Source organism: Glycine soja, chromosome 14 (assembly GCF_004193775.1).
Source record: "Glycine soja cultivar W05 chromosome 14, ASM419377v2, whole genome shotgun sequence".
Lineage (NCBI taxonomy): Eukaryota > Viridiplantae > Streptophyta > Magnoliopsida > Fabales > Fabaceae > Glycine > Glycine soja.
Genome location: NC_041015.1, coordinates 45,043,684 through 45,070,232, shown reverse-complemented (window position 1 = coordinate 45,070,232; position 26,549 = coordinate 45,043,684). Strand labels below are relative to the sequence as shown.

The following is a 26,549-nucleotide window of genomic DNA, read 5'->3' as shown; positions in this document are numbered from 1 at the left end:
TGTGAATCATCATTTATCACTCCTAATGCTTTACGTGAAATATAAATGGAGTAGTGGAGTGGAGTGTGGGGATTTGGAACGCTGCAATAAGCATTCAACAGTAGTGGAGTGGTGTGAAAGGGAATTAACTTCAATTGTGTATTTTTAAGGGAATTAACTTGTTTTACTGAATACGATGCAAGACAATAGTAATATTTTAAAAAATATTAAGGGTATAACTGCAAAAAATAATTAATACTTTATTAAAAAATTAAAATGACGATGCGAAAGAAATTCTCTTATGACAATTATAATAAAACGGATAAAACGAAGGGAGTAAGACATGAGGGAAAACAATATCTTTCTTTTATTTTCTTTAAATTTCTTAAAAATAAAAAAATTTAATATTAAGAAAAACATAATAGAATAAAAATTCAATTTATTTAATTAGTATAAAATATTTTTTATGTAATTTATTTGTTTTCACTTTTGTTTGTACTCATCGAAGTAAGCATAAATAATTTTTTTTTCTATCTATCCAAACAATACATCTTTTATAATATATTAATTTTTAGGCTTTTTTTTCTAAAATAATATGAAAATTAATAATTTTATAATAATAATAATTATTATTTATATCTTTACCTATATAAAATCTTTACCTATATTATTACTATTTTAAATTTTATAGTTATTTAATTATTATATTATTCGTAGTGTTTTTTAGTGAATAATTAATACTATTATATTTTTAAAATTATTACTTGAACGTTTATACCTACTGGACAGGGGTTTCTTGCTTTAAAATGGATTAAATATATTTTTTATTTCCTAAATTTGGGTATTTTTGTTTTTAGACCTCTAAATTATTTTTTTTTAGTTCCTATATTTTATAAAATGTCCATGTCCGTGTTGTTTGTCAAACGGGAAATTAAACTATTATTTTAAATTTTGAATTTATATCCAGAATAAGTAGAGAAAGAAAAAGATTTCTCCTTTTCCGTTAAATAATAGACAAAACCAGTCGTATGCAAACAAGAGCTCAAACCAAAAGTTATATATAATTAGATGTACTTATAAGTGCTCAAACCAAAAGTTGTATCTAATTGGAAGTTAAATATCACACACAATAGCATTAATCAATAATTAATTGGAGCATATAGCTTCAAAACGCAAGATATAATAATTAGCTCAACACCAAACCTACTTCAAGAAAGGTCCTCAAATAATTAGAACACATGGGTTAAATAGTATGTTAATTTAAAAAAAAAACTTAAAAAAGTTTTTTTGAAAATAATTTTGCAAAACTTTTTAAGACTATCATCCAAAGAGGTTTTCGTAAGCAGCGTTGCACAATATCAAAAGCCAGATTTTCAAATATATATGTAAGCAAGTGATGAAAAACTTAAGAACAGTTTTTATATTAATTTAGTCAACATTGAGCTACAAGTTCTTCTTTTATCGTGAGGAAAACCAGATGAATATATATATATATATATATATATATATATATATATATATATATATATATATATATATATATATATTTTTTTTTTTTTTAGGGTTTCAAAGAGAGATGCTCTACATAGAAATTTTTTTTGTAAGTTCTTCTTTAAATTTGAATAAATTTAAAATTTCTTTTCACATCTCTTCTTTCTCTTGACTGATCTGTGCGGGCTCTTGGTTTCTTTTATTTGTGTGTTTCACAGATCCTGTGCGACTCTGTCGCCATTTCTATTTGTTTTATGATTTCGTTTCTGTTTTAATTTATTTTGTTTACTGTTTTCTTTTGTATCCTTAATACTACATACTGTATTCATATCTCGTTCGTTCTTATTTTCTATTTGTTCGCTGATCTCTTTTATATATATATATATATAATTTCCTAGTACTGCAGCCATGCAAATTAAACATACTTTATAATTAGATGAGTGTTTATTGTAGTAGAATTTATTGCATTCGATAATATATATATATATATATATATATATATATATATAATACATGAAGCCACAATAAAAGAAGTAAATAATATTCTTTTTTGCCTACAAACATATATATGTACTATAAAGTATATACTAATTCATTAAAAGATCAATTATCTTGGTTAACTTGTCCTCTAACAGTAAACCGGCTCCAATACCAGTGTTTGCCCCATATTGCACACATTAAATCCAAAGGAATACCTTTGGTCTCGGGCAAGAACAGTATAACAAAGATGGTGATGAGTGCAATCCAACCCGCGTAGAAGAGAAAAGCTCCAAACTTAAAGTGGCATAGCATTGTCAAGAATGTTTGGGATAAAACAAATACTGTTAAGAACTGCACAGCCACAGCTATGCTTTGTCCAGTGGATCTGATTTTCATTGGAATTATCTCACTTGGAATTAGCCAGCAAAGAGGGCCCCACGACCAACCAAAACCTGCAGCGTAGAAGCAAAATAACACCAGTACTAATATGGCTTTGCCCTTTGAAATGTGTTCTGTACCATGAACACCACTCACCACTGCTAGCACAACAGCCACAGCAATCTTCAGACAATGTTCAAATATATCAGCACTAGACCAAATAGTTCACAACATATGCAATCAATTTCAACATTAGCGATCCCTCTAACATATAGTAATTTATGTATCATGGATATAATATCAATTAATTTGATTTTCAACACCCTTTATTATAAAAATATTTTTTCATAACTTATTTTACAGTTTAATTTTTATTCATGTCTAAAAAGTTTTAATACTCCAACAGTCCAACCAATTTGAAAGCACAATCGTGATTACTTTTTAGACAATTATTATGTATAGAAAATAATCTATACTCAATGGATATATTTTTATATTATTGATGTACAATAACTTTATTGATTTTTATAATAATTATTTTAAAAATTATATTGATTGTAATTATGTTGTAAATGTTAATAAACTATATATATATATATATGAAAAGGTAAAAAAAACTTTTTAAACTTCCAATGCACCTACCGATTTACACTTAATTTAAAAATAAGAATTGATCCAAACATTACAAAAGTACATTTCAAATTTTGTGTGTTCATTCAAGAAAAGCATGTATGTTTTTTCGTAATAATTATTAATTTAAAATAAGAAAAATAATTTCACTTATTTTATAAGGAAAAAAGAGAGAAACCTAGCTAATGAACGTGCTTACTGCTTAGCAATCTCAACTCTAGCTATGTATGTACATGCAAGTGTATGTGCAATAAAACTTAATTAAATAATTGAATTACCATGCAAAGAAGCATTTGAATGCCACCTGCAATGAACAAGAACCTTCGACCAAAGCGATCAACAACAGCAGTTGAGACAAGAATGGAACCAAGGTTGACAAGCCCCAATATAACAGCCGAAAGTAAAGCCGAGTCACTGCCAAATCCCACAGACTGAAACAGATTTGGCGCATAAAAGGCAACAATGTTGATCCCCGTCAGCTGCTGAGACAACGGAATCGCGAACACCATCACCAACTCAGGCCGATACTGCTCCTCAAAAATGGTCCCAAAACCTCCCCCTTTCACGGCTTTTGAAATCTGCCACCATTTAGGAGAAACATAAAAGTTGGAGTTTCATATGTATCCTTCCCCAGAGATAATATTAATCTATAATAATACATACAAAAATATTATTCGATACGAATGTTTACACATACATTTTCGACAACTTTAAGTGATAAATTCATTTGATTTTTAACAGAATTTATTTTAAATTATATGATAATTATAATGTAATATATCTATAGTAATACATAAGAAAATATTTTTAATAAGAATTTTTAAATATGACATTCTCAAGAGCTTTAATTAATAAATTTATTTGATTTTTTTAAAAGAAAATTCATTTTAAATTATATAATAATTGTAATGAAATTATAATAATTAATTACAATCATATTTTTTTTTAAATTATAATTATAACAATGAAAATGATTAGTGATTATTTATGATAATTATACATGCTATATTTTTTTCCTGCATACTTATTATTATTATTATTATTATTATTATTATTAAATTAATTGGTTATTAACAGATATAAGTAATAAAAAACGTAATTGTCAGTAATGAATTTGAAATCACTAAAATATTTATGCACAATTCTAAATAGGTATAAATGCAATTTTTGGTTTTTTTATTTTTCTTTATCTAATTTTGGTTTTTCAATTTTAAAATTGACATTTAGTTCCTTTATTTTAAAAAGATTAATAATTTTAGTTCACATATTTCAAAATAGAGACATTTGATCTTCTATTTTAGAAAATTCATAATTTTGATTCTTATATTTTTAAAAATCTAAATTTTGGTTTAATCTTCAATTTTATCTATGTTTTATTTCTTTTATTTCTTACATTATAATTAATTAAATCATTTTCTAATACCTTAAATGAATATGTTATCTGTATCAAAATAAAAGAAATAAATCGTAGGCAAAATTAAAGATTTGATTAAAACTTTAAATTTATTAAAATAAAATGACCAAATATCTTTATTTTAAAATAAAAAATTAAAATCACAGATCTTTTTAAAACAGGCGGACAAATATTTCTATTTTAAAATGTATGAACCAAAATTATGGATTGAGCAAAATAGGGTGACCAAAATTTCATTTAAGCTTTTTGAATAAATATCTTTGTTAATTCTAAATAATAACATTCTTTGGTGTTCTCCAATATTTTTTGTTTATGTGTTGGTCTCACACTTATTTCCACACATAATAATTTGTGCACAATTATTTGCATACAAAAAAATTTTAAGACAATTATGACATTCAGAGATAAAAAATTAAACTTTATAGTATCTTTTGATTGAGCATAATTTCACAATCATTATATGTAATAATGAAAATTATTAGTATCTAATATCTATATTTTTTAATTCAAATAGAGTTGGAGAATGAAAGATAGTCAAGAAAATAAAAAATGATAAAGGATCTTCAAAGATAATTCAATCTGAAGAAATAATACGAATCAATAATTAAATAAGTTGATACCTAAATTGAGTAAAAGAAGTTGATATCGATAGAATAAAATTTTAAAATTTAGAAACAAATAAAAATATCTTTTATTTGGATGATAAATTAACAAAAAATAATAATTTATATTTGATTGATTTATATGTTAAATATATAATTCTATTTTTTTATGTAAAATACATAATTCTATTAAGTGTGGTAAAATATTAGTTTATATTTTTTTTCCTTGGATTAGAAATCACATGGATATCCCCTAATTCATTGTAATTTAGTAAGTAAAAACATATAGCTTAAATATGTTTTTCATGCATGAAAAATAGGTCATTTTTAATTTACTACCTAAAATTCACTTTTGTTCATCTACATACTTGACATTTTTTTTATGTTTTACTGTAGTACTTTTCGTTAGTCTCATTCTGTTAAATGATAATATGACGGACGAAGTGTCAAGTCATGAAAGCCTAATCATTTTCTCGTCAGTAAATTCTTTACCTTCTCCTTCCTCATCTCCCTTTCTCCTTGTCCCTCACTCTCTTCTTCTCCCCCTTTTCACCTCCTTTCCTTTGCTGATGTCAAGAGTTGCCGCAACCACCGCTCCATGAGCCTATTTTTCGCACCGCAACCACCCACCACATTGTCTTCACCACGTTCTCCACGAAATCCTTCTGCTCCATGGATACTATAACGACCCAACCTTCTTACTCCAAGGTGTTGCCAATGGTGTCGTCGTCTGACAAGATGACGAAGGTGAGGTCACCGCCGATGGGGGGGGGGGGGGGAGGGGTTGAGGAGGTGTGTGCATGTGGCGTAGGAGGCCGAGGAAGAGCGCCATGACAGTGTTCACAATCTCCTCGGCGCACGAGGGGTTGTTAGGCTTTGAGAGTGGGGGAGAGGAGGACGCGAGAGAGAGAGAGAGAGAGAGAGAGAGAGAGAGAGAGTAAAAGAGAGGGATGATTGCCTTAGTTTCGAGGATAAGGCACCTCCTAGGGACTAGTTACGGGAGTAAGATTTTTCCTTCTTGTATTATTCGTACTCAAGCAGGCTTATATACACAAAGTTATTACATGTATAACGGTCGTAACCGTGCTGACTGTTTCTTAACAGAATAACTACTCCCTGACAACACTAATATCTTGCACGTGCGTTTTATTCTACTAACTACTAACTACATGTGTTATGTGGTTACGTAATTGTGCAAGTACTTTGGTGTGATGATTTCTCTTCTGGGTCTGGGTGCTTCAGATTTGTGCACGATGCTGCTATCATTACTCCCATCCCCGAACACCACCTTGTCCTCAAGGTGGTAGGCGTCGCGTAATTCCGGCCAGGGTTCCCAAGTAGTATCATCTAGTGGTTGTCCCACCCATTGAGTAAGGACCAAACGAGTTGGAGGGGAGGTAGAGTTATCAATTTTGGAGTCCAGAAAGCAAAGGGGTCGTGGTACTGGCTTGTGACCGACAACGTGTAAAGGCCAAGTATCCAATGACAAAGGTGGAGGGTCGTGGTGAGCACGTAAAAGCGAACAATGGAAGACTGGATGGATACGTGCATTGTCTGGTAGTTGAAGGCGATACGCGACTTGGCCTATGCGAGCCGTGATTTGGAAAGGTTTGAAGAAACGCTTCGAAAGCTTTGGATGGGTGGTTCCTGCTACTGATCGTTGACGGAAGGGCCTGAGTTTGACATAAACCCATTGTCCCGCTGCATAGGTTATATCGTCGCGCTTAGCGTCTGCTTATTGTTTCATGGCAGCCTGGGCTTTCATCAATCTTTGCTGAAGCTTGGTGTGGATCTCCTGGCTGGAGCTTACCAGAGTTTCAACCGCCTCGTTGTTGGTCGTCCCAGGGATATAGTGTGGTAACGCCGGCGACGGTTTGCTGTAAATCACTTCAAAAGGAGTGAATCCTGAACTGGTGTGGAGCGACGTGTTATATGACCATTCTGCTAAGGCTAGGTATCGAAACCAATTTGTCGGTTGAGAATGAATGAAAGAACGTAGGTATTGTTCTAGAACGTGGTTCATAACCTCAGTTTGGTCATCGGTCTACGGATGGTAGGCCGTACTCATGCAGAGGAGGGTGTCACTGAGTCGAAAAAGCTCTCGCCAGAATGAGCTTAAGAATACGGGGTCCCTATCGGAGACGATGCTGCGAGGGAAGCCATGATGTTTGCAGACCAAGTCCAGAAATAAAGTTGCAACCTTGAATGCGGAGAAGTGCGTGGGTAGTGCGCCCAAGTGAACACCTTTTGAGTAACGATCAACAATAACGAGAATGACGGTGAATCCATGAGATGGTGGCAAATTGGTGACAAAATCCATGGATATATCTTCCCATATCCCTGTCGGAATTGGTAACGGCTGCAGAAGACCTGTCGGATGGCGAGTGCTTGATTTTATTTGTTGACAAACCTTGCATTCTCGAATGAAGCGTTTAACATCATCCTTGAGGCCGTGCCAGAAGAAGCTCGACTCAAGTCAATGAGTAGTCTTTGCGACACCCGTGTGGCCGCCCAACGGTGTAGCATGATTCTCGAGCAAGATAGTGGGAATGTAGGGATTAGTCTTATGTATCCAGATGCGCCCTTGAAAGAATAATAACTCATTGTGGATTTAATAGTCAGTATGGGATGAAGGGTTGGCTTGAACCTTGGACAGTAGAGCCTGGAATTCGGGTTCAGCATGTAACATTCGTTGGAGATCCTCGATGAATTCCAAGTGGGGAACTAAAAGTAGGAGCAGCTGGCCTAAGGTAGAAGGCAATCGAGATAGTGCGTCTGCGATGATATTAGACACGCCGGCCTTGTAATGAATGGTGTAATCGAATCCAAGTAACTTAGAGAGGTAATAGTGTTGCTCGGGGGTTTGAATCACTTGCGTCATGAGTTCCTGGAGGCTCTTGTGATCTATCAATATGGTGAAAGATCGCCCTAGGAGATATAGACGCCATTTTCGCACTACGACCACGATGGCATAGAGTTCTCTTATGTATGTTGAAGCATGAGTCAACCGAGGGCCAAAGACTTTGCTGAAGAATGCTATTGGATGACCCTTCTGCATCAAAACAGCTCCCATGGTGGTTCGTGATGCGTCTGTCTCGACGACAAATGGTTCTGAGAAGTTGGGAAGAGCGAGAACGGGTGCACAAGTCATTGCCATTTTCAGTTGGTCGAAAGCTGCCTGAGAATCTTCAGTCCATTCGAACGCATCTTTACACAATAGTGTAGTAAGAGGTGTTGCTATGGAGGCATAGTTTCTTATAAACTTACGATATAATCCAGTAAGGCCCAAAAAACCCCTGAGATCCTTAACTGAGGTTGGTGTAGGCCATTGTACCATGGCCTAAACTTTGGAGGGTTCTGGTTCGACTCCTCTGCCGGAAACCACGTGTCCCAAATATTCTACCTGATTTCATGCGAAGATACACTTTGTGTGCTTTAGGTAAAACTGCCCTTGTAACAGTGCTTGAAAGATCATTTATAGATGTTGAATGTGGGATGATAAGGACTTGCTATATACCAAAATATCATCGAAAAATACCGTGGCAAAGCGTCACAGGAATGGTGTAAGCAAGTTGTTCATGGCGGCTTGAAAGGTGGAGGGCGCGTTACTCAAGCCGAAGGGCATAACACAATACTCATAGTGCCCTTGATGCGTTCTAAAGGTTGTTTTCTCGATATCGGGCTCATGCATAAGGATCTGATGGAATCCTTGCCTTAGGTCGAGCTTCGAAAACCATGACGCCTGACCGAGTTCATCCAGCAACTCGTCAATGGTAGGTATCAGAAAATGGTCGCGTATGGTAACTGCATTTAGTGTGCGATAGTCAACGCACATCCGCCAAGTGTCGTCCTTCTTCTTTACTAGAAGAACTGGGGAGGAGTACAGGCTCGTGCTTGGTCGTATCAGGCCAGCGGAAAGGAGATCGGAGACCTGCCTTTCTATCTCAGTTTTCTGGAAGTGCAGGTATCTGTAGGGCCATACGTTTACCGGGGAAGTCGAAGGAAGGAGATTAATGCGATGGGTTACTTCTCTCAGAGGGGGAAGAGTGGGTGGTGTCTGGAATATATGTTGGTAATGGTGGAGTAAGGCTTCTATAGCGGGAACTGGGTGAGGAAGATGATGTTGTGGTGGGTCAGGGTGGTTTGTGGGTAAAAGGCTTAAGTGGAATAACGCTGATGTAGACCCAGTCCGAATAAGATGTTTAACTTGAGGCGCTGAAACTGGTTCTAGCCCGTTCATGACGTCCGTGTGAAGCTCTATTGCTTGGCCCAAATGATTAAACTTCATAATAAAGGAGGTGTAATCAGTTATCACTGGCCCAAATTGTTTTAGCCACTCAATACCCAAAATGGCATCAGCTCCACTTATCGGAAGCAGATGGAAGGTGACATTGAATGATGACCTTGGAGTGATAGCGAGGTATCTGGGCAAAGCTGGTTGCAATCAAGGACGGAGCCATTACCAACTAGTACACGTAGTGGTGGGGTGGACTGTACCGGAAGGTGGAGGAATTGGGCTATGCGGGGCTGGAGGAAATTGTGTGTGCTGCCACTATCAATGAGTATGGTGAGGCATGCGAGGTTGATTACTCCAAAGAGACGGAATGTTTCAGATGAAGGAAAACCTGATAGAGCGTGTAAACTGATGTGAGGATATGTATTATCAGTTATGGGCTCCGAGATGTCGTTGGGCTCTGCTTCCTGGGTTGTGGATGTTTCTGGGCTTAGGTCGTCAATCTCTGATGAGGGGCTATCCGCGATGAACATAAGTACTCAACCCTTACAACGATGAGTAGCACTCCATTTCTCATCGCAGTTATAACAAAGTCCCTTTTCTCTGCGAAAAGCGATTTCTTCTGTGGTTCGTTGAACAAATGGCGGTTTTGGTTTTGAGCTGGGATGATTAGTGTGGTTTGGCGGAGGAGGAAAATTGTTAGGACGATTGGAAGAATGGCGTCGATCTTTCAGCTTGTCTTCTTGAAGTTTTGCGAGCGCAGTTGCCTGGGGAAGAGAGATGGGTTGAAGTGCTAAAACCTCTCGACGTATCTCCGATGACAATCCAGAGATGAAACAGCTTAACATGAACGGCGAAGGCAACCCTATTACTCGATTGGCTAATCGTTCAAACTCAATTAGATATTCGTTAACTGTTCCACGTTGTGACAATTTGAAAAGTGCTCATTTTGGATCTTCATAAAATGATGGTGCAAACCTGGATTCGAGAGCCTATAGGAACCCGGACCAAGAAGTGATGAATCCGTTGTGGAACATCCATTGATACCAGCTTAGGGCTGCACCGTCAAGATAAAAACAAGCCACCGTGATCCTTTCTTCTTCCGGCGTGTTCTGGTAGTCAAACAGTTGAGTGATTTTGAAGATCCATCCTAGCGGGTCGCGTCCATCAAACCTAGGAATATCGAGCTTGACGTGATTCCTTTGGCTGAACTGAGCATTTGGGCTGGAGTGGCTAGGGTTTGCGTCTCACAGACGAAGATGATCCAGGATCGAATCAACTTTCCCTGAGAGCTCAATGTACTTGTCGGTGAGGGAGGCTTGGCTATTGGACAGACGAGCAATGGCGTCTTCCAGTCTATCCGTCGTCGTCTTCCTGATCGCGTGATCAGCCATGGCAATGGCAGCGGCAGGTCGGACCAAATGTTAGGCTTCAAGAGTGGGGGAGAGGAGGACGCGAGAGAGAGAGAGTAAAAGAAAGGGATGATTGCCTTAGTTTCAAGGATAAGGCACCTCCTAGGGACTAGTTACGGGAGTAAGCTTTTTCCTTCTTGTATTATTCATACTCAAGCAGGCTTATATACACAGAGTTATTACATGTATAACGGCCGTAACCGTGCTAACTGTTTCTTAACAGAATAACTACTCCCTAACAGCACTAATATCCTGCACGTGCGTTTTATTCTGCTAACTACTAACTACACGTGTTATGTGGTTACGTAATCGTGCAAGTACTTTGGTGTGATGATTTCTCTTCTGGGTCTGGGTGCTTTGGATTCGTGCACGGTGCTACTATCAGGGGTTGACATGGACAAGGCGAAGGCCGAGGCCAACAACGAGGGTTGAGTCGATTGTGCGATCGGTCAACCCAAATATTATTTCTCTCATTGTATTTTTTAAAAGTCTATTATATATCACAATTATTAATGATAGACAATAATAACTAATAACTAAATGATTAGAATCAACAACTAAAAATTATAAGTAATTCTTACTAGAAAAGTTTTAAAAATATATATTTAGAATTTATTTTATAAAAATATTTTTAAAAAAATGTTTACATGTAAATGACACGACAATAGCAGTCTAGTTATTAACATTTATGGGTAAAAATAAAAACAAAAAAACCTGGGACGATTGAATCACGTGTTGCAATTCGAGTTCAACATCAGCAGTGGGGCCACGCACTTTGCGGAGAGCGTTTCTGGCTTGGGGTATTTGGTTGCGCTCCACTAGGCTACTTGGGGTGTCAGGGATTAGGAATGCTCCAATAGTGATGATGGTTGCGGGGACCGTGGCGAGGCCGAGGGACACACGCCACCCCCATGGATGTCGTGCGGTGCCATAGTTTATGCAGTTTGCGGCCACCACACCCATGCCGACAAAGAATTGGAACCCAGTGCTAAATGCGCCTCGCCATTTGGGAGGAGCAATTTCGGATAGGTACACCGGCGTTGCCTTTGTGAATTGTAACACAAGAAATCACATATATTTGTTAGAACATATTGTACATGTTATTCCACAATTTTTTTTGGAAAAAGGTTATTGAAGACCCCAAATCTCTATCCATAGCCTAGAATGAGAGAAAAAAAATACAATAGGATAAAATTTACGATGATAGAAAAAGAAATGGAAAGAAATTAAAGATGTTAGTGAAATATTTAAAATAATGTGATATTTGTATCTTATTTTTTTTTTCTTATTAGCAAATATTATTAATTAATTAATTTTTTATCATAAAGATCGAACTTACTAACTTTTTTTTCTTTATTTTTTTTAATTGTACAGCCAATCTCATGTCTTTCATGTTATTACACAATAATTGGAGAGGAGGCAGAGAATGTGATGCATGAGGACAAGTGTTTGGAGACGTTGCAGAGGATCCGGATTCAATTGCACGAGGTATTTTTTTATTATCTTCTGCTCTCTATTTGGTACAGTCAACATATGAGCCATTGATTTTATTTGATTACACAGTAATTAAAGAGGAAAGAGAATGTAAATACAGTTAAGATTTTGGATAAATGTGGCTGGAGTGGAGAGGGTGGGTATTCTAATTGCACAGCTAAAGCAACATTATTATGTAATTTGTACATTTGTGGCGCGAATCTATATTGGGAAAAAGGGGGAATGGAGGTTAGCTCCTATAATTACACACTGAAACGAACATTATGTGCATTAGTGATGCAAAACTGAATTGTAAAATACCCCATAGCACCACTATTATTATTAGGGAAGGTAGGGGAATAGCTACTATTATTAGCTAGAATTTAGAATGAAGAGCATTTATGTTATGGGAATTGAACTCTACTGTCCCAACTAGCTATTACCATTGGATGCCCTTTCTTGTCTTTATCATCCTACATATTGCTATCCTAAGCAGTAATAAAAACAAACAATATTACTATGTTCACCCCACTTTCACTATACCATTCTTACACTACCTTGTTACCTTGTTTTAGATAATAAATCAAGATAAGCACATTTTTTCGATACACTATATCTTTTCTCTCAAACAAATAAGTGTAGTAACATCAATGGCATATATTATGTGACTTAATCATCTCCTTAGATAACAAGGTTAATTTTGGATGCTTATATAATTTAATTTCGATCGATTCATCTTTTCATATATGGCTACATTAGTTATATATATATATATATATAAAAAAAAAAACTTAACTTTTATATGAATACTAAATTTATAATCTGATCTAGTTATTTAAAATTAACAACTCGATGTTTTACATAAATAATTATAATAACACTCGCCACTAGTTAATAAGATTACATTTATAAGAATACGAATAATATATGTTTAATTAAAATTGAATAACCAGTAGTAGTATAACATACTGATACATCCTTAAAAAAAACTTACTGATAAATTTTAATAGATGGATCAAGTGACCAAGTGGTGAATGAAAATTAAAATTACTACATACTTGTAACATATAATTTATAAATTGAACATTACTTACTTGATTTGTGAAACCGACTCCAAGACCAAGCAAGATACGACCCAAGATTAACATAGCAATATTTTCAGCAGCACCATTAATGGCACCACCGGCAAAAAAGATGCAACCACCAAAAATCATGGTGTTTCTCCGACCTAACACCGTCGTGACGCGGCTGGCCAAGAGAGACGAAACTAGCCCCGCCAGGTGAAGGGAAGACGTAAATAATGTCAACAACTGATTGTCATATACACAATACACGTTTGTTTTTGCGCTAGCAGCCTTTTTCAATATTGCTGGGAAGAATTTTTCAAGAAATGGTTTCATCGTAGTGACACCACCTGAAATTATTTCATATCACCATTTTCATTAAAAATAAATAAAAACCTTGTTTAAAACAGTTATTTTTACAAGACTTTTACAAAATAGGTGCAAACATTCGTTTAAATGTTTAGATAAATTAAAATTAATTGCAATAAAAAAATATATTTTCCTCAGTTACGGAACCTTATTATATAGTACTGATTATTTTTTGATGCACGATTCTAGATACACTTCACTCCTTGCAGTCCGAAATATTTATTGTAAATTAAATTCAATAAAAGAAAAGTTAGGTGGAGCCAAACTTTAGTTCCGGGACGTATTTGCAAAAAATAGAAAATACATCATTATTTTTTTTAAAAACACAATGGAAAAAATAGAAAATAGAAATATTATTACTTTCAACTAAAATTAACTTGAGTTGACATCTAGATGAAGAATGACAAATAGGAAAAACGGTTCACCGCGTGAAAGAAAATATGCAAATCCTGAAAAATGCAAATCCCCCACCCCCTTTTCCTCTAATAGTTTGTCTTTCTCTTTTGGGAGTAAGAATTCGGTCATGCAAAGTAACAAGTAACTCACAATAAACGTATGAACCAGCACGCTTTGCTTGAACAGTGAAGTAGTGACATGCTTGAAAAAGCTTTGATTACCAACAATGATGTATCGTCTCAAAGTTAAAGTGTAACTTACCAGTTACCGGTACCGTGATTACCACTGCTTGACGATTAGGGTTACGAGTTGGTCCATTAATTGCTGTGGTTGCTAAAGGTTATAGGCTTTGAAAATCCAAATCCCCACCCCCTTTTCCTCTTAATCAGTACTACCGTTTATCATTCAGTTTCAGGGTAGCAATTCAATCATAGAAAATAACAATTAACATTGTAACCTATTTTTTACTCCTTTGTTCTTGATTTAGGGTGCTTTAGAGTAGGGTGCAAATTGATCTAAAACCGATCAAACCTCTTTAAAAAAAAAACATTATTCTGAAGAAAAAGTTGAACCAAATCATTTATCATTTTGTAAAAATGATGTGGATAACCAAATTATTTTTAATAAGTAGTTTGGTTCAATCTAATTCAATTCTTTAGAATAATCCATTTATATATGAATAAAAAAAATGAATAATCAAATTGAATCAAACTTAAGAGATCCAAATTGTTTGAGGGGAAAAAAAACCCAAATCCATCTATTTATATAAATGGTTCGGTCCACTTTATAAAAACGATTCAATTACTGAACTGGTTTTATAAAGTAAATCAGGAATGGATTGGTACCAATTTTTAAAAAATCCAAATTTTGCACCTTAGAGGGAGGCTTTATTAACAAAAAAAAATGATGAAAGGTGAAAAAAATCTGGTAAAAAACAAATAAATATATAGGAAGATGATTTTATAAGAATAGATACCTGTAATTCCGATGTCATATCCAAAAATTAGACCACTGGATGCAGCAACGATGCATGTGATGACAACTGAGAGTGTTATCTTGCCGTCGAAGCCATTGTTGGCTGAAGAAGCATCAAGGGAGAATCCCCCAACGGCCATTTTGGTGTCTCTCTTTCTCTGTTTAGTGTTTACCAAAAACTGCCAAATAGTTGTTAGCTCCTATATATGTAAGGAAGTTCATAGTGCATGGCAATTAAATGATCTAATAAATAGGATTGGGGGGGGGGGGGGTGTGGATTCCCTTTACTGTACTTTTGTAGTTGAGAAAATTGTTGCTTTATTTTTCCTTCTCCAAATTATAGTATGTATTTTTTACTTTAAATACTTCTACTCAAATTCACAAATTATCTACAATTATGAAGTAATTAAACGTTGATATAAATTTAGACAAATCAATTTAAAAAGTAAAGTAAGTAAATGTCTTAATGATAGACTTAATTGTTAAAAGTCATTTTTTTATAGATGTTAAAAGTCAAATTAAACTACTAATTAACGAAAAATTAAATAATTTCTAGTTTATAAATTATATAATTTTATTTAAAAAATTGAGGAAGAAGAACTTGTGCTATCAACAGGATAGGGAATTCAGAGAAAAAAAATAATAGGATAGGGATATTCGTCTCTACAGTTTTATTACAAGAATTTATTTCAACAATTTCTTGAGACGTGAGATTGAAAACTGCACCAAATGGAGTTATTCTTTGAACTCTCGAGAATATTGATCCGTGTCAATGACACAAACGTAAAAACTTTCAATTTTCTTAGCAAGTTCTCCAAACAATTCATTAATTAACTATTTACAATAGAACATACAGAATGAATAAAAAATAATGTATTAGAAATTCAAAATTATTCTTAAAAAAAGAAATTCAAAAATATATTTAGCCAAGAAAGATTTCGGTTCCTTAAAATTATGGAGGTGTATTAGATTAGGATTTTGAAAGATTTTTTAAAAAAATTATAAAAAAATATTACGATATTGAATCAAAACTTTTAAATAAAATAAATAAATATTGGTGTATGTAATCAGGATTATTATAATTTTTAAGGAATATAACAAAATTAAATGATATTTAATTAAAAAAATTTATCACTTAAAAAAAGTTTTTGGTATTCAAAAATATAAATATTTGGATGAATTATTTTTTTATTATGGATTTCATGAAATTTTTCGATGAAAAATATACACCAAATAATCTCACAAATAACTTATGGGTTGTTTCTCTCTCTTTTTTTTAACAACTTTTTATTATTAAAATATAAACATTTGCTATGTATTGTGGTCATGTAGATGTTTTGATCCATGAGGATTCTATCCTTTTCTATCTAAGGTTATTTATGATATTTCTTGTGGCATATGCAACTTTTCTTTATTAATACAAATACAATCATTTCTTGTGAGGGGAAAAAACTTGTAGTAAGTAACAAAAACTTAATTTATTAGTTTTAATTGTCAATTGAATAACATTTGCTGTGCTCACGAGTTGAATTGAATATGATACAAAAAGAAGGAACGTATGCATAACTCATTTATTTTTAATGGAAGATTTGTTGAATTTTTATGAGGAAAAGAAAAATATATAGATTATTAATTATTTTTTTACAAACTCTTGTAATTTTGAATGTTTTTTAAAAATTTATATTGTAAATTCATAAAGTTTTTCCAAATCTTTTGAATTCCTGTTTTATAAATTCATTAAAATCTAAATCATAAAAGTCTTTTAAAAAAATCTTTAAAATTATTACAATTTTACAAAAATTCACATAAAAGTTTTATGTTCAGTTTGTTTGTTTTTTGAAAGTATATTTTCTGTTTGTGTTAGTGATGCAATGAAAAATTAAGGATTGAACAGAACTAATGAGAACTAAATTGTATCTCAATGACTGTGGGCTGCAGAATAGCCTCAACTTCATTGGAACAATTAAGCCTTTTGTTGGTCAAATAATTTAGATCTTCCTTCTGTCAGAAACAAAACTGACCAGACGTAGAATCTAGAATCATAATTTTTCAATATTACTGAAATTTTAGTTTGTATTTAGACCATGGAGAATTTTTTTTAACTATATTTGTGGTTTTCTTTAGTCTATCTTAGTTTTTCTCTTTTTTCTCACTTCAAATGGTTAGCTAACATTTTTTTTCTCTAGCTCATACTACCTCTGGTTAGTTCTTATCGTTATGAAGGAGACGAGGTCAACTTGAACCTGGCAAAAACTGAGGCAAAATTGCTACATGAGAAGATTTCAAACAAGGCTTATAATGATGACGACTTCATCAGGATCTTGGCCACAAGGAGCAGAGCACAGATTAATGCTACTTTGAACCACTACAAAGATGCATTTGGAAAAGACATCAACAAGGTAATGTAGTTCATGATTCATCCTTATATCGCTTTCAAATAGTTACATTAGGAAACTTCAAATATGTCAAAATGAAACATTGTATATAGCCTTGGGGTTTTGACACCACCCCTCTTTGTTTCATGGAAACTGATAAGATTGAATTGCAATTTTTGAACCAATGTTGCAGAACCTGAAGGCTGATCCAAAGGACAAGTTCCTGTCTTTACTAAGAGCAACTGTGAAGTGCTTGATTCGTCCGGAGAAGTACTTTGAGAAGGTTGTTCGGTTAGCTATCAACAAGCGAGGAACCGATGAAGGAGCCCTTACAAGAGTGGTGGCCACAAGGGCTGAGGTTGATTTGAAAATCATAGCAGATGAGTATCAAATGAGGAACAGTGTCCCTCTTGAACGTGCCATTGTTAAGGACACAACTGGTGACTATGAGAAAATGCTTGTGGCGCTTTTAGGACATGATGATGCTTGACATATTCCTTAGTGTATCTGTGTCTACTTGTGGCAGAGGTACTACATAGTGTGCAGTGTGCTGCTTTGTGGTTCAATGTTGTTGTGTTTTCTGGCAATTATTGTCTTCTTATGTTGAATAAAATGGACCACTTTGGCTCACTTTGGTGGGTTGTTGAAGCCCCTAGAATTGATTGTGTGCCAAACATACATGGAATCCTGCAATATATATGTGGTTCAGAATTTGAAAATCATTAGTGAGTTTAGTGTTATTTTTTATCTTTCATATTTTATTTTAGTTCTTAGTTAATTTTGTTTTCATCCGGACTAATTATAAATGAAAACAATTCATCAGAAATAAATATAAAATTTATTAATTTATCAAAAAATAAAAATATCGATAACTAAAAATAAAATTATTATTTTATTAAAGACTCGATACAAAACAAAAATTTATTAAGAATCAAATATAAAAATAAAAATAAAATATATATATATATATATATATATATATATATATATATATATATATATATATAAAAGGTTGGTTTGGCTCTTAAACATATGACATAACCCACAAAGATCGGGAAAATATATGACTATTATGTTATTCTATTTTCTATACAAATCTTTAAAATTAAGAAATAGACTGAAAAAGTGAAAAAAAAAATATGACAATTTTGTAGTTAAAAGTGAAAACAGGAAACGAAAATAAAGTGTTTTCTCAAAGTAAATGAGTCTTAAGATTTTGAAAGTATTAGAATTTAATATTTTTGGAATTTATTTTATGGAAACATGTTAAATAAGTTCCGGAAATTAATCTTCGGAACATCTATCAACTTTTAGAATATTTGTCTGTCAAAATAATATTTTTTCAAAATTAGTTTTCGGGTAGAATAATTTTGACAGAAGAATTTTAAAAAAATGGAGGGTGTGAAGAAAAAATAGGGGTGCAAAATTGAATTGTTATTAACCCATATGCAATATCAGCCGTTTATTATTTTTAACTGTAATCTAAATTAAAGGTTGTTATTAATAGTTTCATTTCTCATTTTAAAAAAAATTCTCATTTGAAACATCTAATTGTCATAAATTTGTTTTGGACTATCAGCACTTAAAGGAAGAAATTAATCATAATTTAAACCATCTTCGTCCCAACAACAAGGCCATAAAATCTCCAAGGCAGTACCCAAACTCGAAACAAAATATTATCAAAATAGAACTTGCAGGAAAATGTTCACATGATATCTATGCAGAAACTAGAAAGGTAATATCATATCTAGGATGTACCATGCATCACAGATCCATAGATCAACAAAATAATGCAAGATTTGGCTTTGGAACTTGCCTTTGCATTGGAACTTTTAGACCCCTAGATCACAGAGGATGATTAGAGGCTTGGACAAACTTGTTTCTAGTAGAATTGGCTCACAGATTCTTGGACAATCAAGTAGGCATGCATACAACATATACTCGTGGCCAAGACATTAAAGTATAAAACTAGGAGGTTCTTAATTAGGAAAAAAGTAGTTAGTAAATGAAGTGAGCACAACAACATATCTTATTTATTGGCTAGCTGCCAGTCACACATCACTTGTTAAGCAGGTTCCTCGAGAAAACCCTTTTGCAATAAGGGCTGGTGCGCAACATTTTGTAGGGGCGAACTGCTTCAGCTAGAGATGCATGCAGAAAGCCCTGCATCAGAAAAAAAGATACAAGAATTCTTTATGTAGTGATTCTCGTATAAATTTTCAACTAAAAATTATAGAGTGTTAGGAAAGAGTATGTTATATAATGTATTGCAAGAATTTCATTGTATATTTAGTTTCAAACCTTGGTCACTCCGAGAGCACGTTGAACAACATAGTTGCCATATAGGTCTTGTAGCAACTGCTCAAAGTGAGGAAAAGATAACAGTTCTTGGACTATCCTTGACTTGATCTCTGCAAGATGCACGAGGCATTTTTCAACCACATGACTGCTATATTTTTGCATTGAGAGGTTGGTGTAGTTCCCTTTGAACTGAGAATGCAGTTTGAATGAGGCAGTTGGGTTCTCCATCTCTATAATATACTGAACAACATAATTTCTGCAATGCATTGAGAGATTGAAAGGTTACATTTTTAGAGATAAATAAACAATAAACCCAAGATGTAAAGATAACCAAGTGCAATCTGTGTTTCAAGAATCCTGGTTCAGAATCTGTACACTAGAGTTAACCTCCAAATGTCTTTTGTATGATTCGTGTTGTCACAGATGAATACAAATGGAAAGGAAATGAAGCTGAAATACCTCTTTATCAGCAGGAAGAATTTAATTCCACACATCATTTATGGAAAAACACTAGTCTAAGCACCAAATAGCAGAACAAAAAAATTTAACATTTTGGCATGTTTCAAAGGAAAAATCCAATATACTCCAATTTTAATAATCTCAAATCATTTTAAAAATTAATTAACCAAGATGTATCACATTTGAGTGGAATATTCTCTAATTTTGATTTTTAGGGATGTTTTAGCAAAGTTTCACTGAAACAAATAAAATTCTGTTAGTTTCACTGATACATATGAGCGAAATATTTTGGTTGATCTGTCTCTCCTCACACACATGGCTTTTTATTCTCTCTCTCTCTCTCTCTCTCTCTTGGCTTTTAAGTACCCCTATGTTCTACAAATTTGAAGAACCTCTACATGTAATTGCACGAGTTTATAATTTTTTGGTTTGAAAATAAAAATAAACAACCCTGCTAATCTACATCTTTTTTGGAAGTGAGATATCTACGGAAGAAATTTTAGTCTTATATCTTTTAGTTGATTCTAAGCCTGGCATGACCTATCTACCTTTCCAAAGGTCCCTACTCCTTAACAAATCACGTACATACTTTTCCTTTGGAGCCTAACTTTAACCTCAAACCAACCCACACCATTAAACTTCTACAAACATTCAATTTAAGGATATGCACTAAATCTCTTCCTCACATAAATTTAAAAAAAAAAAAATCCTATGACAAACAAGTAAAAGAAGCATTATATAATAAACAATTATATGTATATTTCCAAACAATTATAGATACTGCTCAAAAGTACTACGTGTTATCTCAGATTAAGCAGTGAAAAAGAATTATGAAATCCAAATATTCCAAAGGCTAATTACCCAAATGGATCTTGAGCAAGTAGAAGCCCATGTCTGCATATTTCCTTTACCAGTTTATCTTGGTATTTTCCGGTGGAATAATCAATGCAACGTTGTAATACACAACACCCATGTTGATGAGTAGCTATCTCCACACAAAACTTTGTAGCAGCATAAAAAATAAACTGCAATAAATGATAGAGGGAAACAAGTATGGAGAAACCTTCATAATTAGTTTCAATCAAATCAGTAGGTTCAAGGAAAAGCAAATGATGAATCAGATGTTAATGCACGTCCACAAGCTTGTGAAATTTGGAAATCCACCATTAAAAACATTTCTAGAAAGATCTAAATAATATTTATATTATGATTTATAAATAACCATGATCATAACCATAAGCATAATAGTTTACAACAAAATGCTCTCTTTGAATCAATTGAATTAGCAACTACACATTTCCTTTAGATTCTCTATTTTTCTCTACATTCTAACTTTCACCAGTATAATTTCAATGATGTTTCTATCTCACTTAGCTACTTCAAAGAAAATGACTTCACTCAATTTCATTCATAAAGAAATTGTTAAAACTCACTGTTTGTAGCTTTTAACAAGGTTGTTACCCAGAGTACAGAAGGCTACCAAATTCAAGATATGCAAGACTACGATAATTATATCCATTTGAACTCGATAAAGATTTCAGAATATCTTCTCAAAATTCTTTATCATTGAGGATTTCAGAGTACATTAAGTTTGGTTCTCTACCATCACCTAAAAACTAAAAACCATAAGGAGTCACACTCTGCAGTACCTACGTTATATTTAATATTTATCGTGGTAAGTAATAAATGAAACAGAGAAATTTTAGTGGCAATGAGTCAAATAATTTAATTTATTAGAGGCTGGCACAAAATGAAAAGGATCACCCGAATTTATTACTAACTTTTTCAGTCCCATGTCAATGGTCAATAATCATTACATTCTCAACCAGAACATTTATTTCCATTGCTTCTTATATAGTAGAGAGTTAGCCTTTTAAGAATTCCTAATTGGGAAAGAAAATAAGGAACATATTCAGGCTAACTGGCCAAATATAGAATGCTTCACCATTATGGTCATAAGATAGTATCCCTCAATAGATGGTGAATTTTGTTCCTTCCACAGTTGGCTTACCTTTTAGAAATTTCTGAAGTGACCAGAGATAAACATAGGCTTGAAAATATGAAAATCCCAGAGATGAAGTATCCAGCAAATTTAGAAACTGCTGAATAATGAAATTAGTTTGAAAAGTCAGGATATTCTGAAGTAGTGTGCATAAAATAGACTGGGAGATTACCATGCAATTAAAAAAGTTTCAACAAGGTGTAAGATTTAAGACCCTTTTGTGAAATATATTTCATCTGGTTGACACCAAATGACCAAAAGAGGCAGGAGAGCTCACACTATAAGAAGCCAACGCTTCACAAAACCATGAATAAACCAATTTATGAAACATTAATAAAACAGGAATGCCCTCTGCTCTAAGCAGTGTTGACTAAAGACCATTTTGTGTCATCATGTGTAATGATACCTTCATACAGCTTAGAACAAAATTGTAAAGTGGACAGCTAATGGTTGTTCTTGTTCTCTTATAAATTTAACTGAATAGTATGGAATAACTATATGGCTATGTACTGTTGAAGTTAGTGAATAATGGGAAAATAAACCTACAATAAAATTGCAAGCAAAAGAGATAAGTGTTATACCTCATTATCTTTACAGCTAAAGTATTGCAAGCAACGCTGTATGACATGATTCCCATTTAGATCCTTAATAAGAGCAAGAAAACCAGATTGAATAGCAGACATAAGCATTGCAATTTGTTTTCTAGAGTCGACAGTCGTGATCAGCTTCTGAACCACCCGAGTCCTGATACAGCAACACTATCAAATTCAGCATGTCAAAAAGAAAAAGAAAACATGTTCATTATGATATAGAAAAAGAAAAAAAGAACAATCTTTCAGTTCAACAGAAGGATGCATATACCCGTGTATATTCAAAGAGGTTTTGATTAGCTGCCCTGGTTCTTTAGTCAACATTGACACAACCTGCAACCTTTCATCATCTCCGCCCACATCAAGCAACTTCTGCACAAGGTAGTTGCCAAAAGGGTCCACCATAAGCTCAACAACATCATCTATGACTCCATTGAACACTATTAGCACATGTTCAGAGGTGCCCTCATCAATCATCCTCTGCAGGAAGCGGCAACCGTTCTGGTGCTTAGCCAGGTAGTAAATGTAGCCATGGAACTTAGACAAAGGACTAAAATTGTACAACAATGGCCGCAGAGAAAGCGAAACATCGCTGGCGAGAATGCCATTCTTTTCATGTCTAGTGGGAGCAACACGAGGAGGAATGAGTTGAGGAAGTTCCTCTCCCACTGCTTGTTGAACTAGTAAAGGTAAACTCTCTTTGCAACCCCACAAAGAATGACACCCTCTACCAGCATAGCATTTTACATTCTTCTCTTGTAGGACAAAACCACCGTCAAATTGAAACCCCAAAGGGTTCCCTCTAGAGTGAGAAAAATCACCATTGGTGGTTACAGCTACACTTGTTGTTCCTCTTTCTTTTGCTGCAGGGAAACAATGTGATGATGGCGTGTTTACATTCATAGCAATCTTTGGTTGCATCATGGTTTGACTTTGAGAGAACACAATGGGTTTTTTCACATCACAATCCACTACAAAAGGCCTTGTAGCATGAAATGGGTTTTGCAGTGGAACGTGCCCATAGCAAGTGTTGCTCCTTTGGGTATGAGAAGAAGACTCCATTGGGGGTCCAAAAGTGTGTCCCTTCACATCAGAAGGAACTGAAACACCCCAAGTAGGTAATGGGGTACCCATTTCTTCATGAACATGTGCATGTGCATCAAAAGAACAAGGTGAGTGTGAGTTTAAGAATGCATGTGGGTATGATGAATCCATAACATTAGCACCATATCCTCTGGTTTTGGCACCAACATTCCCTAGTTCGTGAAAAACACTCATTCTAGCAAAATCACTACACAGCATCGCATCAATATCAACACCATCATCATGGATCATGGAGAAAACACTCGAAGAAGGTTGAGGTTGTGGTGGTGAGGTGACGTGGCCACGGTGAAGGATGCTGTTGTTGTTAGAAAACCCGTTCAACCAAGTTCCTAGTTCTTCATTTCTCATGGCGTTTTTCTCGGATATATTTTGATCAAACCCAAAAAAAAAAAAAAAAAGAAGAAGAAGAAAGAAGGACGAAGTAAAAAGACAAAGAGGAAGGAAGAGAAAGAGGATTCAAATTTGAGCCACACGGTTTTGAATGAGAAGAAACAGGGGAATAGATAGAAGTGGAAACATAGGAATATGAATAGAAAAGAATGGGAAATGAAATGATAGTGTTTTTGTGAACAGATGGCAATGTTGGTTGGATAGGGTAACTGTTTGAATCAGTTGGGAGAGGATTTCTCCCACATTTTGGGAGAAATTGTGGGATAATACAGAGAAGAGGTTTGGGTTACCGTTTTTTTCAGCAAAAAAGGCCACTTTCTGAAACCAGGGTGGGTGTAGCAGGGAGCATAACAGGTGCTGCTTCTTTCTTAATTTCTTTCTTCTCTTTTGTGCAATTCGAGAGATATTGTGCTTGTTTCTTTCTTTGTTTGTTACGTTCTGCTATTGTTGTTTTCTGACTTAAAAATGGTTCAATCATATGGAATCAATGGAACAGTGAATACTACTAATGGGGTTGGGGTGTATGTTAGAAACTACAGAAAGAGAAATAATTGTAATTAGTCTGAACAAAAAGTCAATTACAAGCAAATAATGGTAGATGTTTATGAATAAGAAAATGATGCTAATGATTTGTTGATACGAAACATGTTAGATTTTGGGTTTTCAAATTTTCTTTTAAAAGTTAGATTCAGTTTATGTAAATATTTAATAGTTAATAAGATCATTTTCAGACATTTACTTGTTCTTTTTTATAAGAATTTCTTTTAGACGGATTAATTATTTTTCTTACATATTATTATTTAATCATTTTCTGTCCAAATATTCATAAAAAAAAATTAAATGTATAAAAAGATAAAAAAAAATTAAAATAATAATATAAATAATGGATATATTTATTGTAATTAAATAATTGTTATAGGTTATCATGGTATAATTGAATCTTTGAACTTAACTCAGCTAACTCTATTTAAAATCAAAACATCTGGGATAATTTGATATAGGAAACGGAGTATTGGAATGAAAATTAACAAGAGTGTTTATTAAAACTGAAATGTGATTCTGATTCACTGAGATATTACCATATTTCTATTTATACACAAGACAAGCTTGCAATACAACTCGAACTGAATACATAACAACTTAAAACTTTCACAATGAACTTGTGTAGTTAACCAATTAATTTATGCATAGCCTTAAAAAAAACTAATTAATTTGTGCATAGTCTATCACATCAATTGTATAATTTTTTTATAAGCTAAAAAAAATTATTTGAAAGAAACCAATTACTCACAACTTCTTTTTACGTAAAATAATTTATTTTATAAATTATTATAATTATTAAAATATTTTTTAAGGTATACCAAACATTTTAAAATTCAGTCCATGCCTGATATATAATTTCTGTGTTAATTTCGCATTATTTTTCCGAATACACAACTTCAGTTTTCCTTTTGTTTTCTTCATTGGTATTAAAGTATTATAAAGAAAAAATATCTAAAATTGGCCTTGCGCTCTACCAACTGAGCTAGACGGGCACTTATAGGTATATTTTAAATACCCTATTTCATTAGTTTAACGTAGGTTCACACTTAGCTAAATTATTAATCCGTATGGATAGAGGGCATTGATCTCAAATGACCTTGATTTGACGTATTTATATTTTCTTTTTTATTTGAATTTTTTGTATACGTTTTAATAATTTGTAATAAATAAATGAAAAAATATAATACTTTTGATTGGTAAAAGAGTAAACATTCATAGGTGATTTTTAAGAGTATTTTTTAGTAGTAGAATCAATTTTAAATTCTTGAATCATTTTTTTTCTCTTATGATATCATATGAAATGTAAAAACTTTTTCTTTTGTTTTATTTTAGTGGAAGATTTCATTTGGGTTCTTGAATTATTTTTGTGGATTTCATAATATATTTTATCAATCTATTAATGAAAGAAACATTCAAAATAAAAAATTGAAATGAGATAGTTCTTGAGAAAAAATTTACTCTAGATATAATAAAGAAAAAATTTTGAACTCAAAAATTCAACTCAAGATCTCTCATTAAAGATATTCTAACTTTTTTCTCTGAAATTATTTTTACTAAAAATGTGTTTGGAATAAAGAAAAAAAATATAGATGAAAATAAGAAAAAGAGAATTAAAATAGGTAAAAAAAAAATAAAATAACAAGTTGAATTGTTTGGTTTAAAAAAATAGAAAAGAGATGATAAAAAAATAAAAATAAGAAGAAGAAAAATAATACAATCAGGTCCACAAAACTCCCAAATATTATTTTTATCCTTCCAATATTATTTTCATCTATCAAACCAAACACAACCTAATACATATTGTTGCTCATCATCTATAAGACAAATAAGAAGCTGATACATATTGTTGTTCATCATCTATAAGACAAATTAGATATTTTATTACCTG

At 33.2% G+C, this 26,549-nt stretch overlaps 3 protein-coding genes across 4 annotated transcripts; 1 reads left to right on the top strand and 2 right to left on the bottom strand.

Moving 5' to 3' along the window:
• Positions 1 to 1,997: 1,997 nt before the first annotated feature.
• LOC114383314 (sugar transport protein 5-like) lies at positions 1,998 to 15,122 on the bottom strand. Of its 2 annotated transcripts, none has more exons than XM_028342963.1 (5): positions 14,899 to 15,122; positions 13,188 to 13,507; positions 11,335 to 11,664; positions 3,237 to 3,536; positions 1,998 to 2,511 (listed from the first exon to the last, which is right to left on the bottom strand). In XM_028342963.1, the coding sequence occupies exons 1-5, from the start codon at positions 15,035 to 15,037 to the stop codon at positions 2,074 to 2,076; spliced, it is 1,527 nt and encodes a 508-aa protein (XP_028198764.1). In that variant the 5' UTR covers positions 15,038 to 15,122; the 3' UTR covers positions 1,998 to 2,073. The 2 variants fall into 2 exon arrangements, with proteins under 2 accessions (XP_028198764.1, XP_028198765.1); XM_028342964.1 differs by having other exon boundaries at positions 11,353 to 11,664.
• A 1,674-nt stretch (positions 15,123 to 16,796) lies between these two features.
• Positions 16,797 to 18,006, top strand: LOC114384113 (annexin D1-like). The gene is made up of 3 exons (XM_028343784.1): positions 16,797 to 16,871; positions 17,084 to 17,296; positions 17,466 to 18,006. Exons 1-3 carry the CDS (start codon positions 16,797 to 16,799, stop codon positions 17,760 to 17,762), a joined length of 585 nt encoding a protein of 194 aa, XP_028199585.1. The 3' UTR covers positions 17,763 to 18,006.
• Positions 18,007 to 18,963: 957 nt separating this feature from the next.
• Positions 18,964 to 24,356, bottom strand: LOC114383233 (putative pumilio homolog 8, chloroplastic). The gene is made up of 5 exons (XM_028342857.1): positions 22,896 to 24,356; positions 22,616 to 22,778; positions 20,894 to 21,057; positions 19,574 to 19,829; positions 18,964 to 19,435 (listed from the first exon to the last, which is right to left on the bottom strand). The coding sequence occupies exons 1-5, from the start codon at positions 24,074 to 24,076 to the stop codon at positions 19,331 to 19,333; spliced, it is 1,869 nt and encodes a 622-aa protein (XP_028198658.1). The 5' UTR covers positions 24,077 to 24,356; the 3' UTR covers positions 18,964 to 19,330.
• Between the last annotated feature and the right edge of the window lie 2,193 nt (positions 24,357 to 26,549).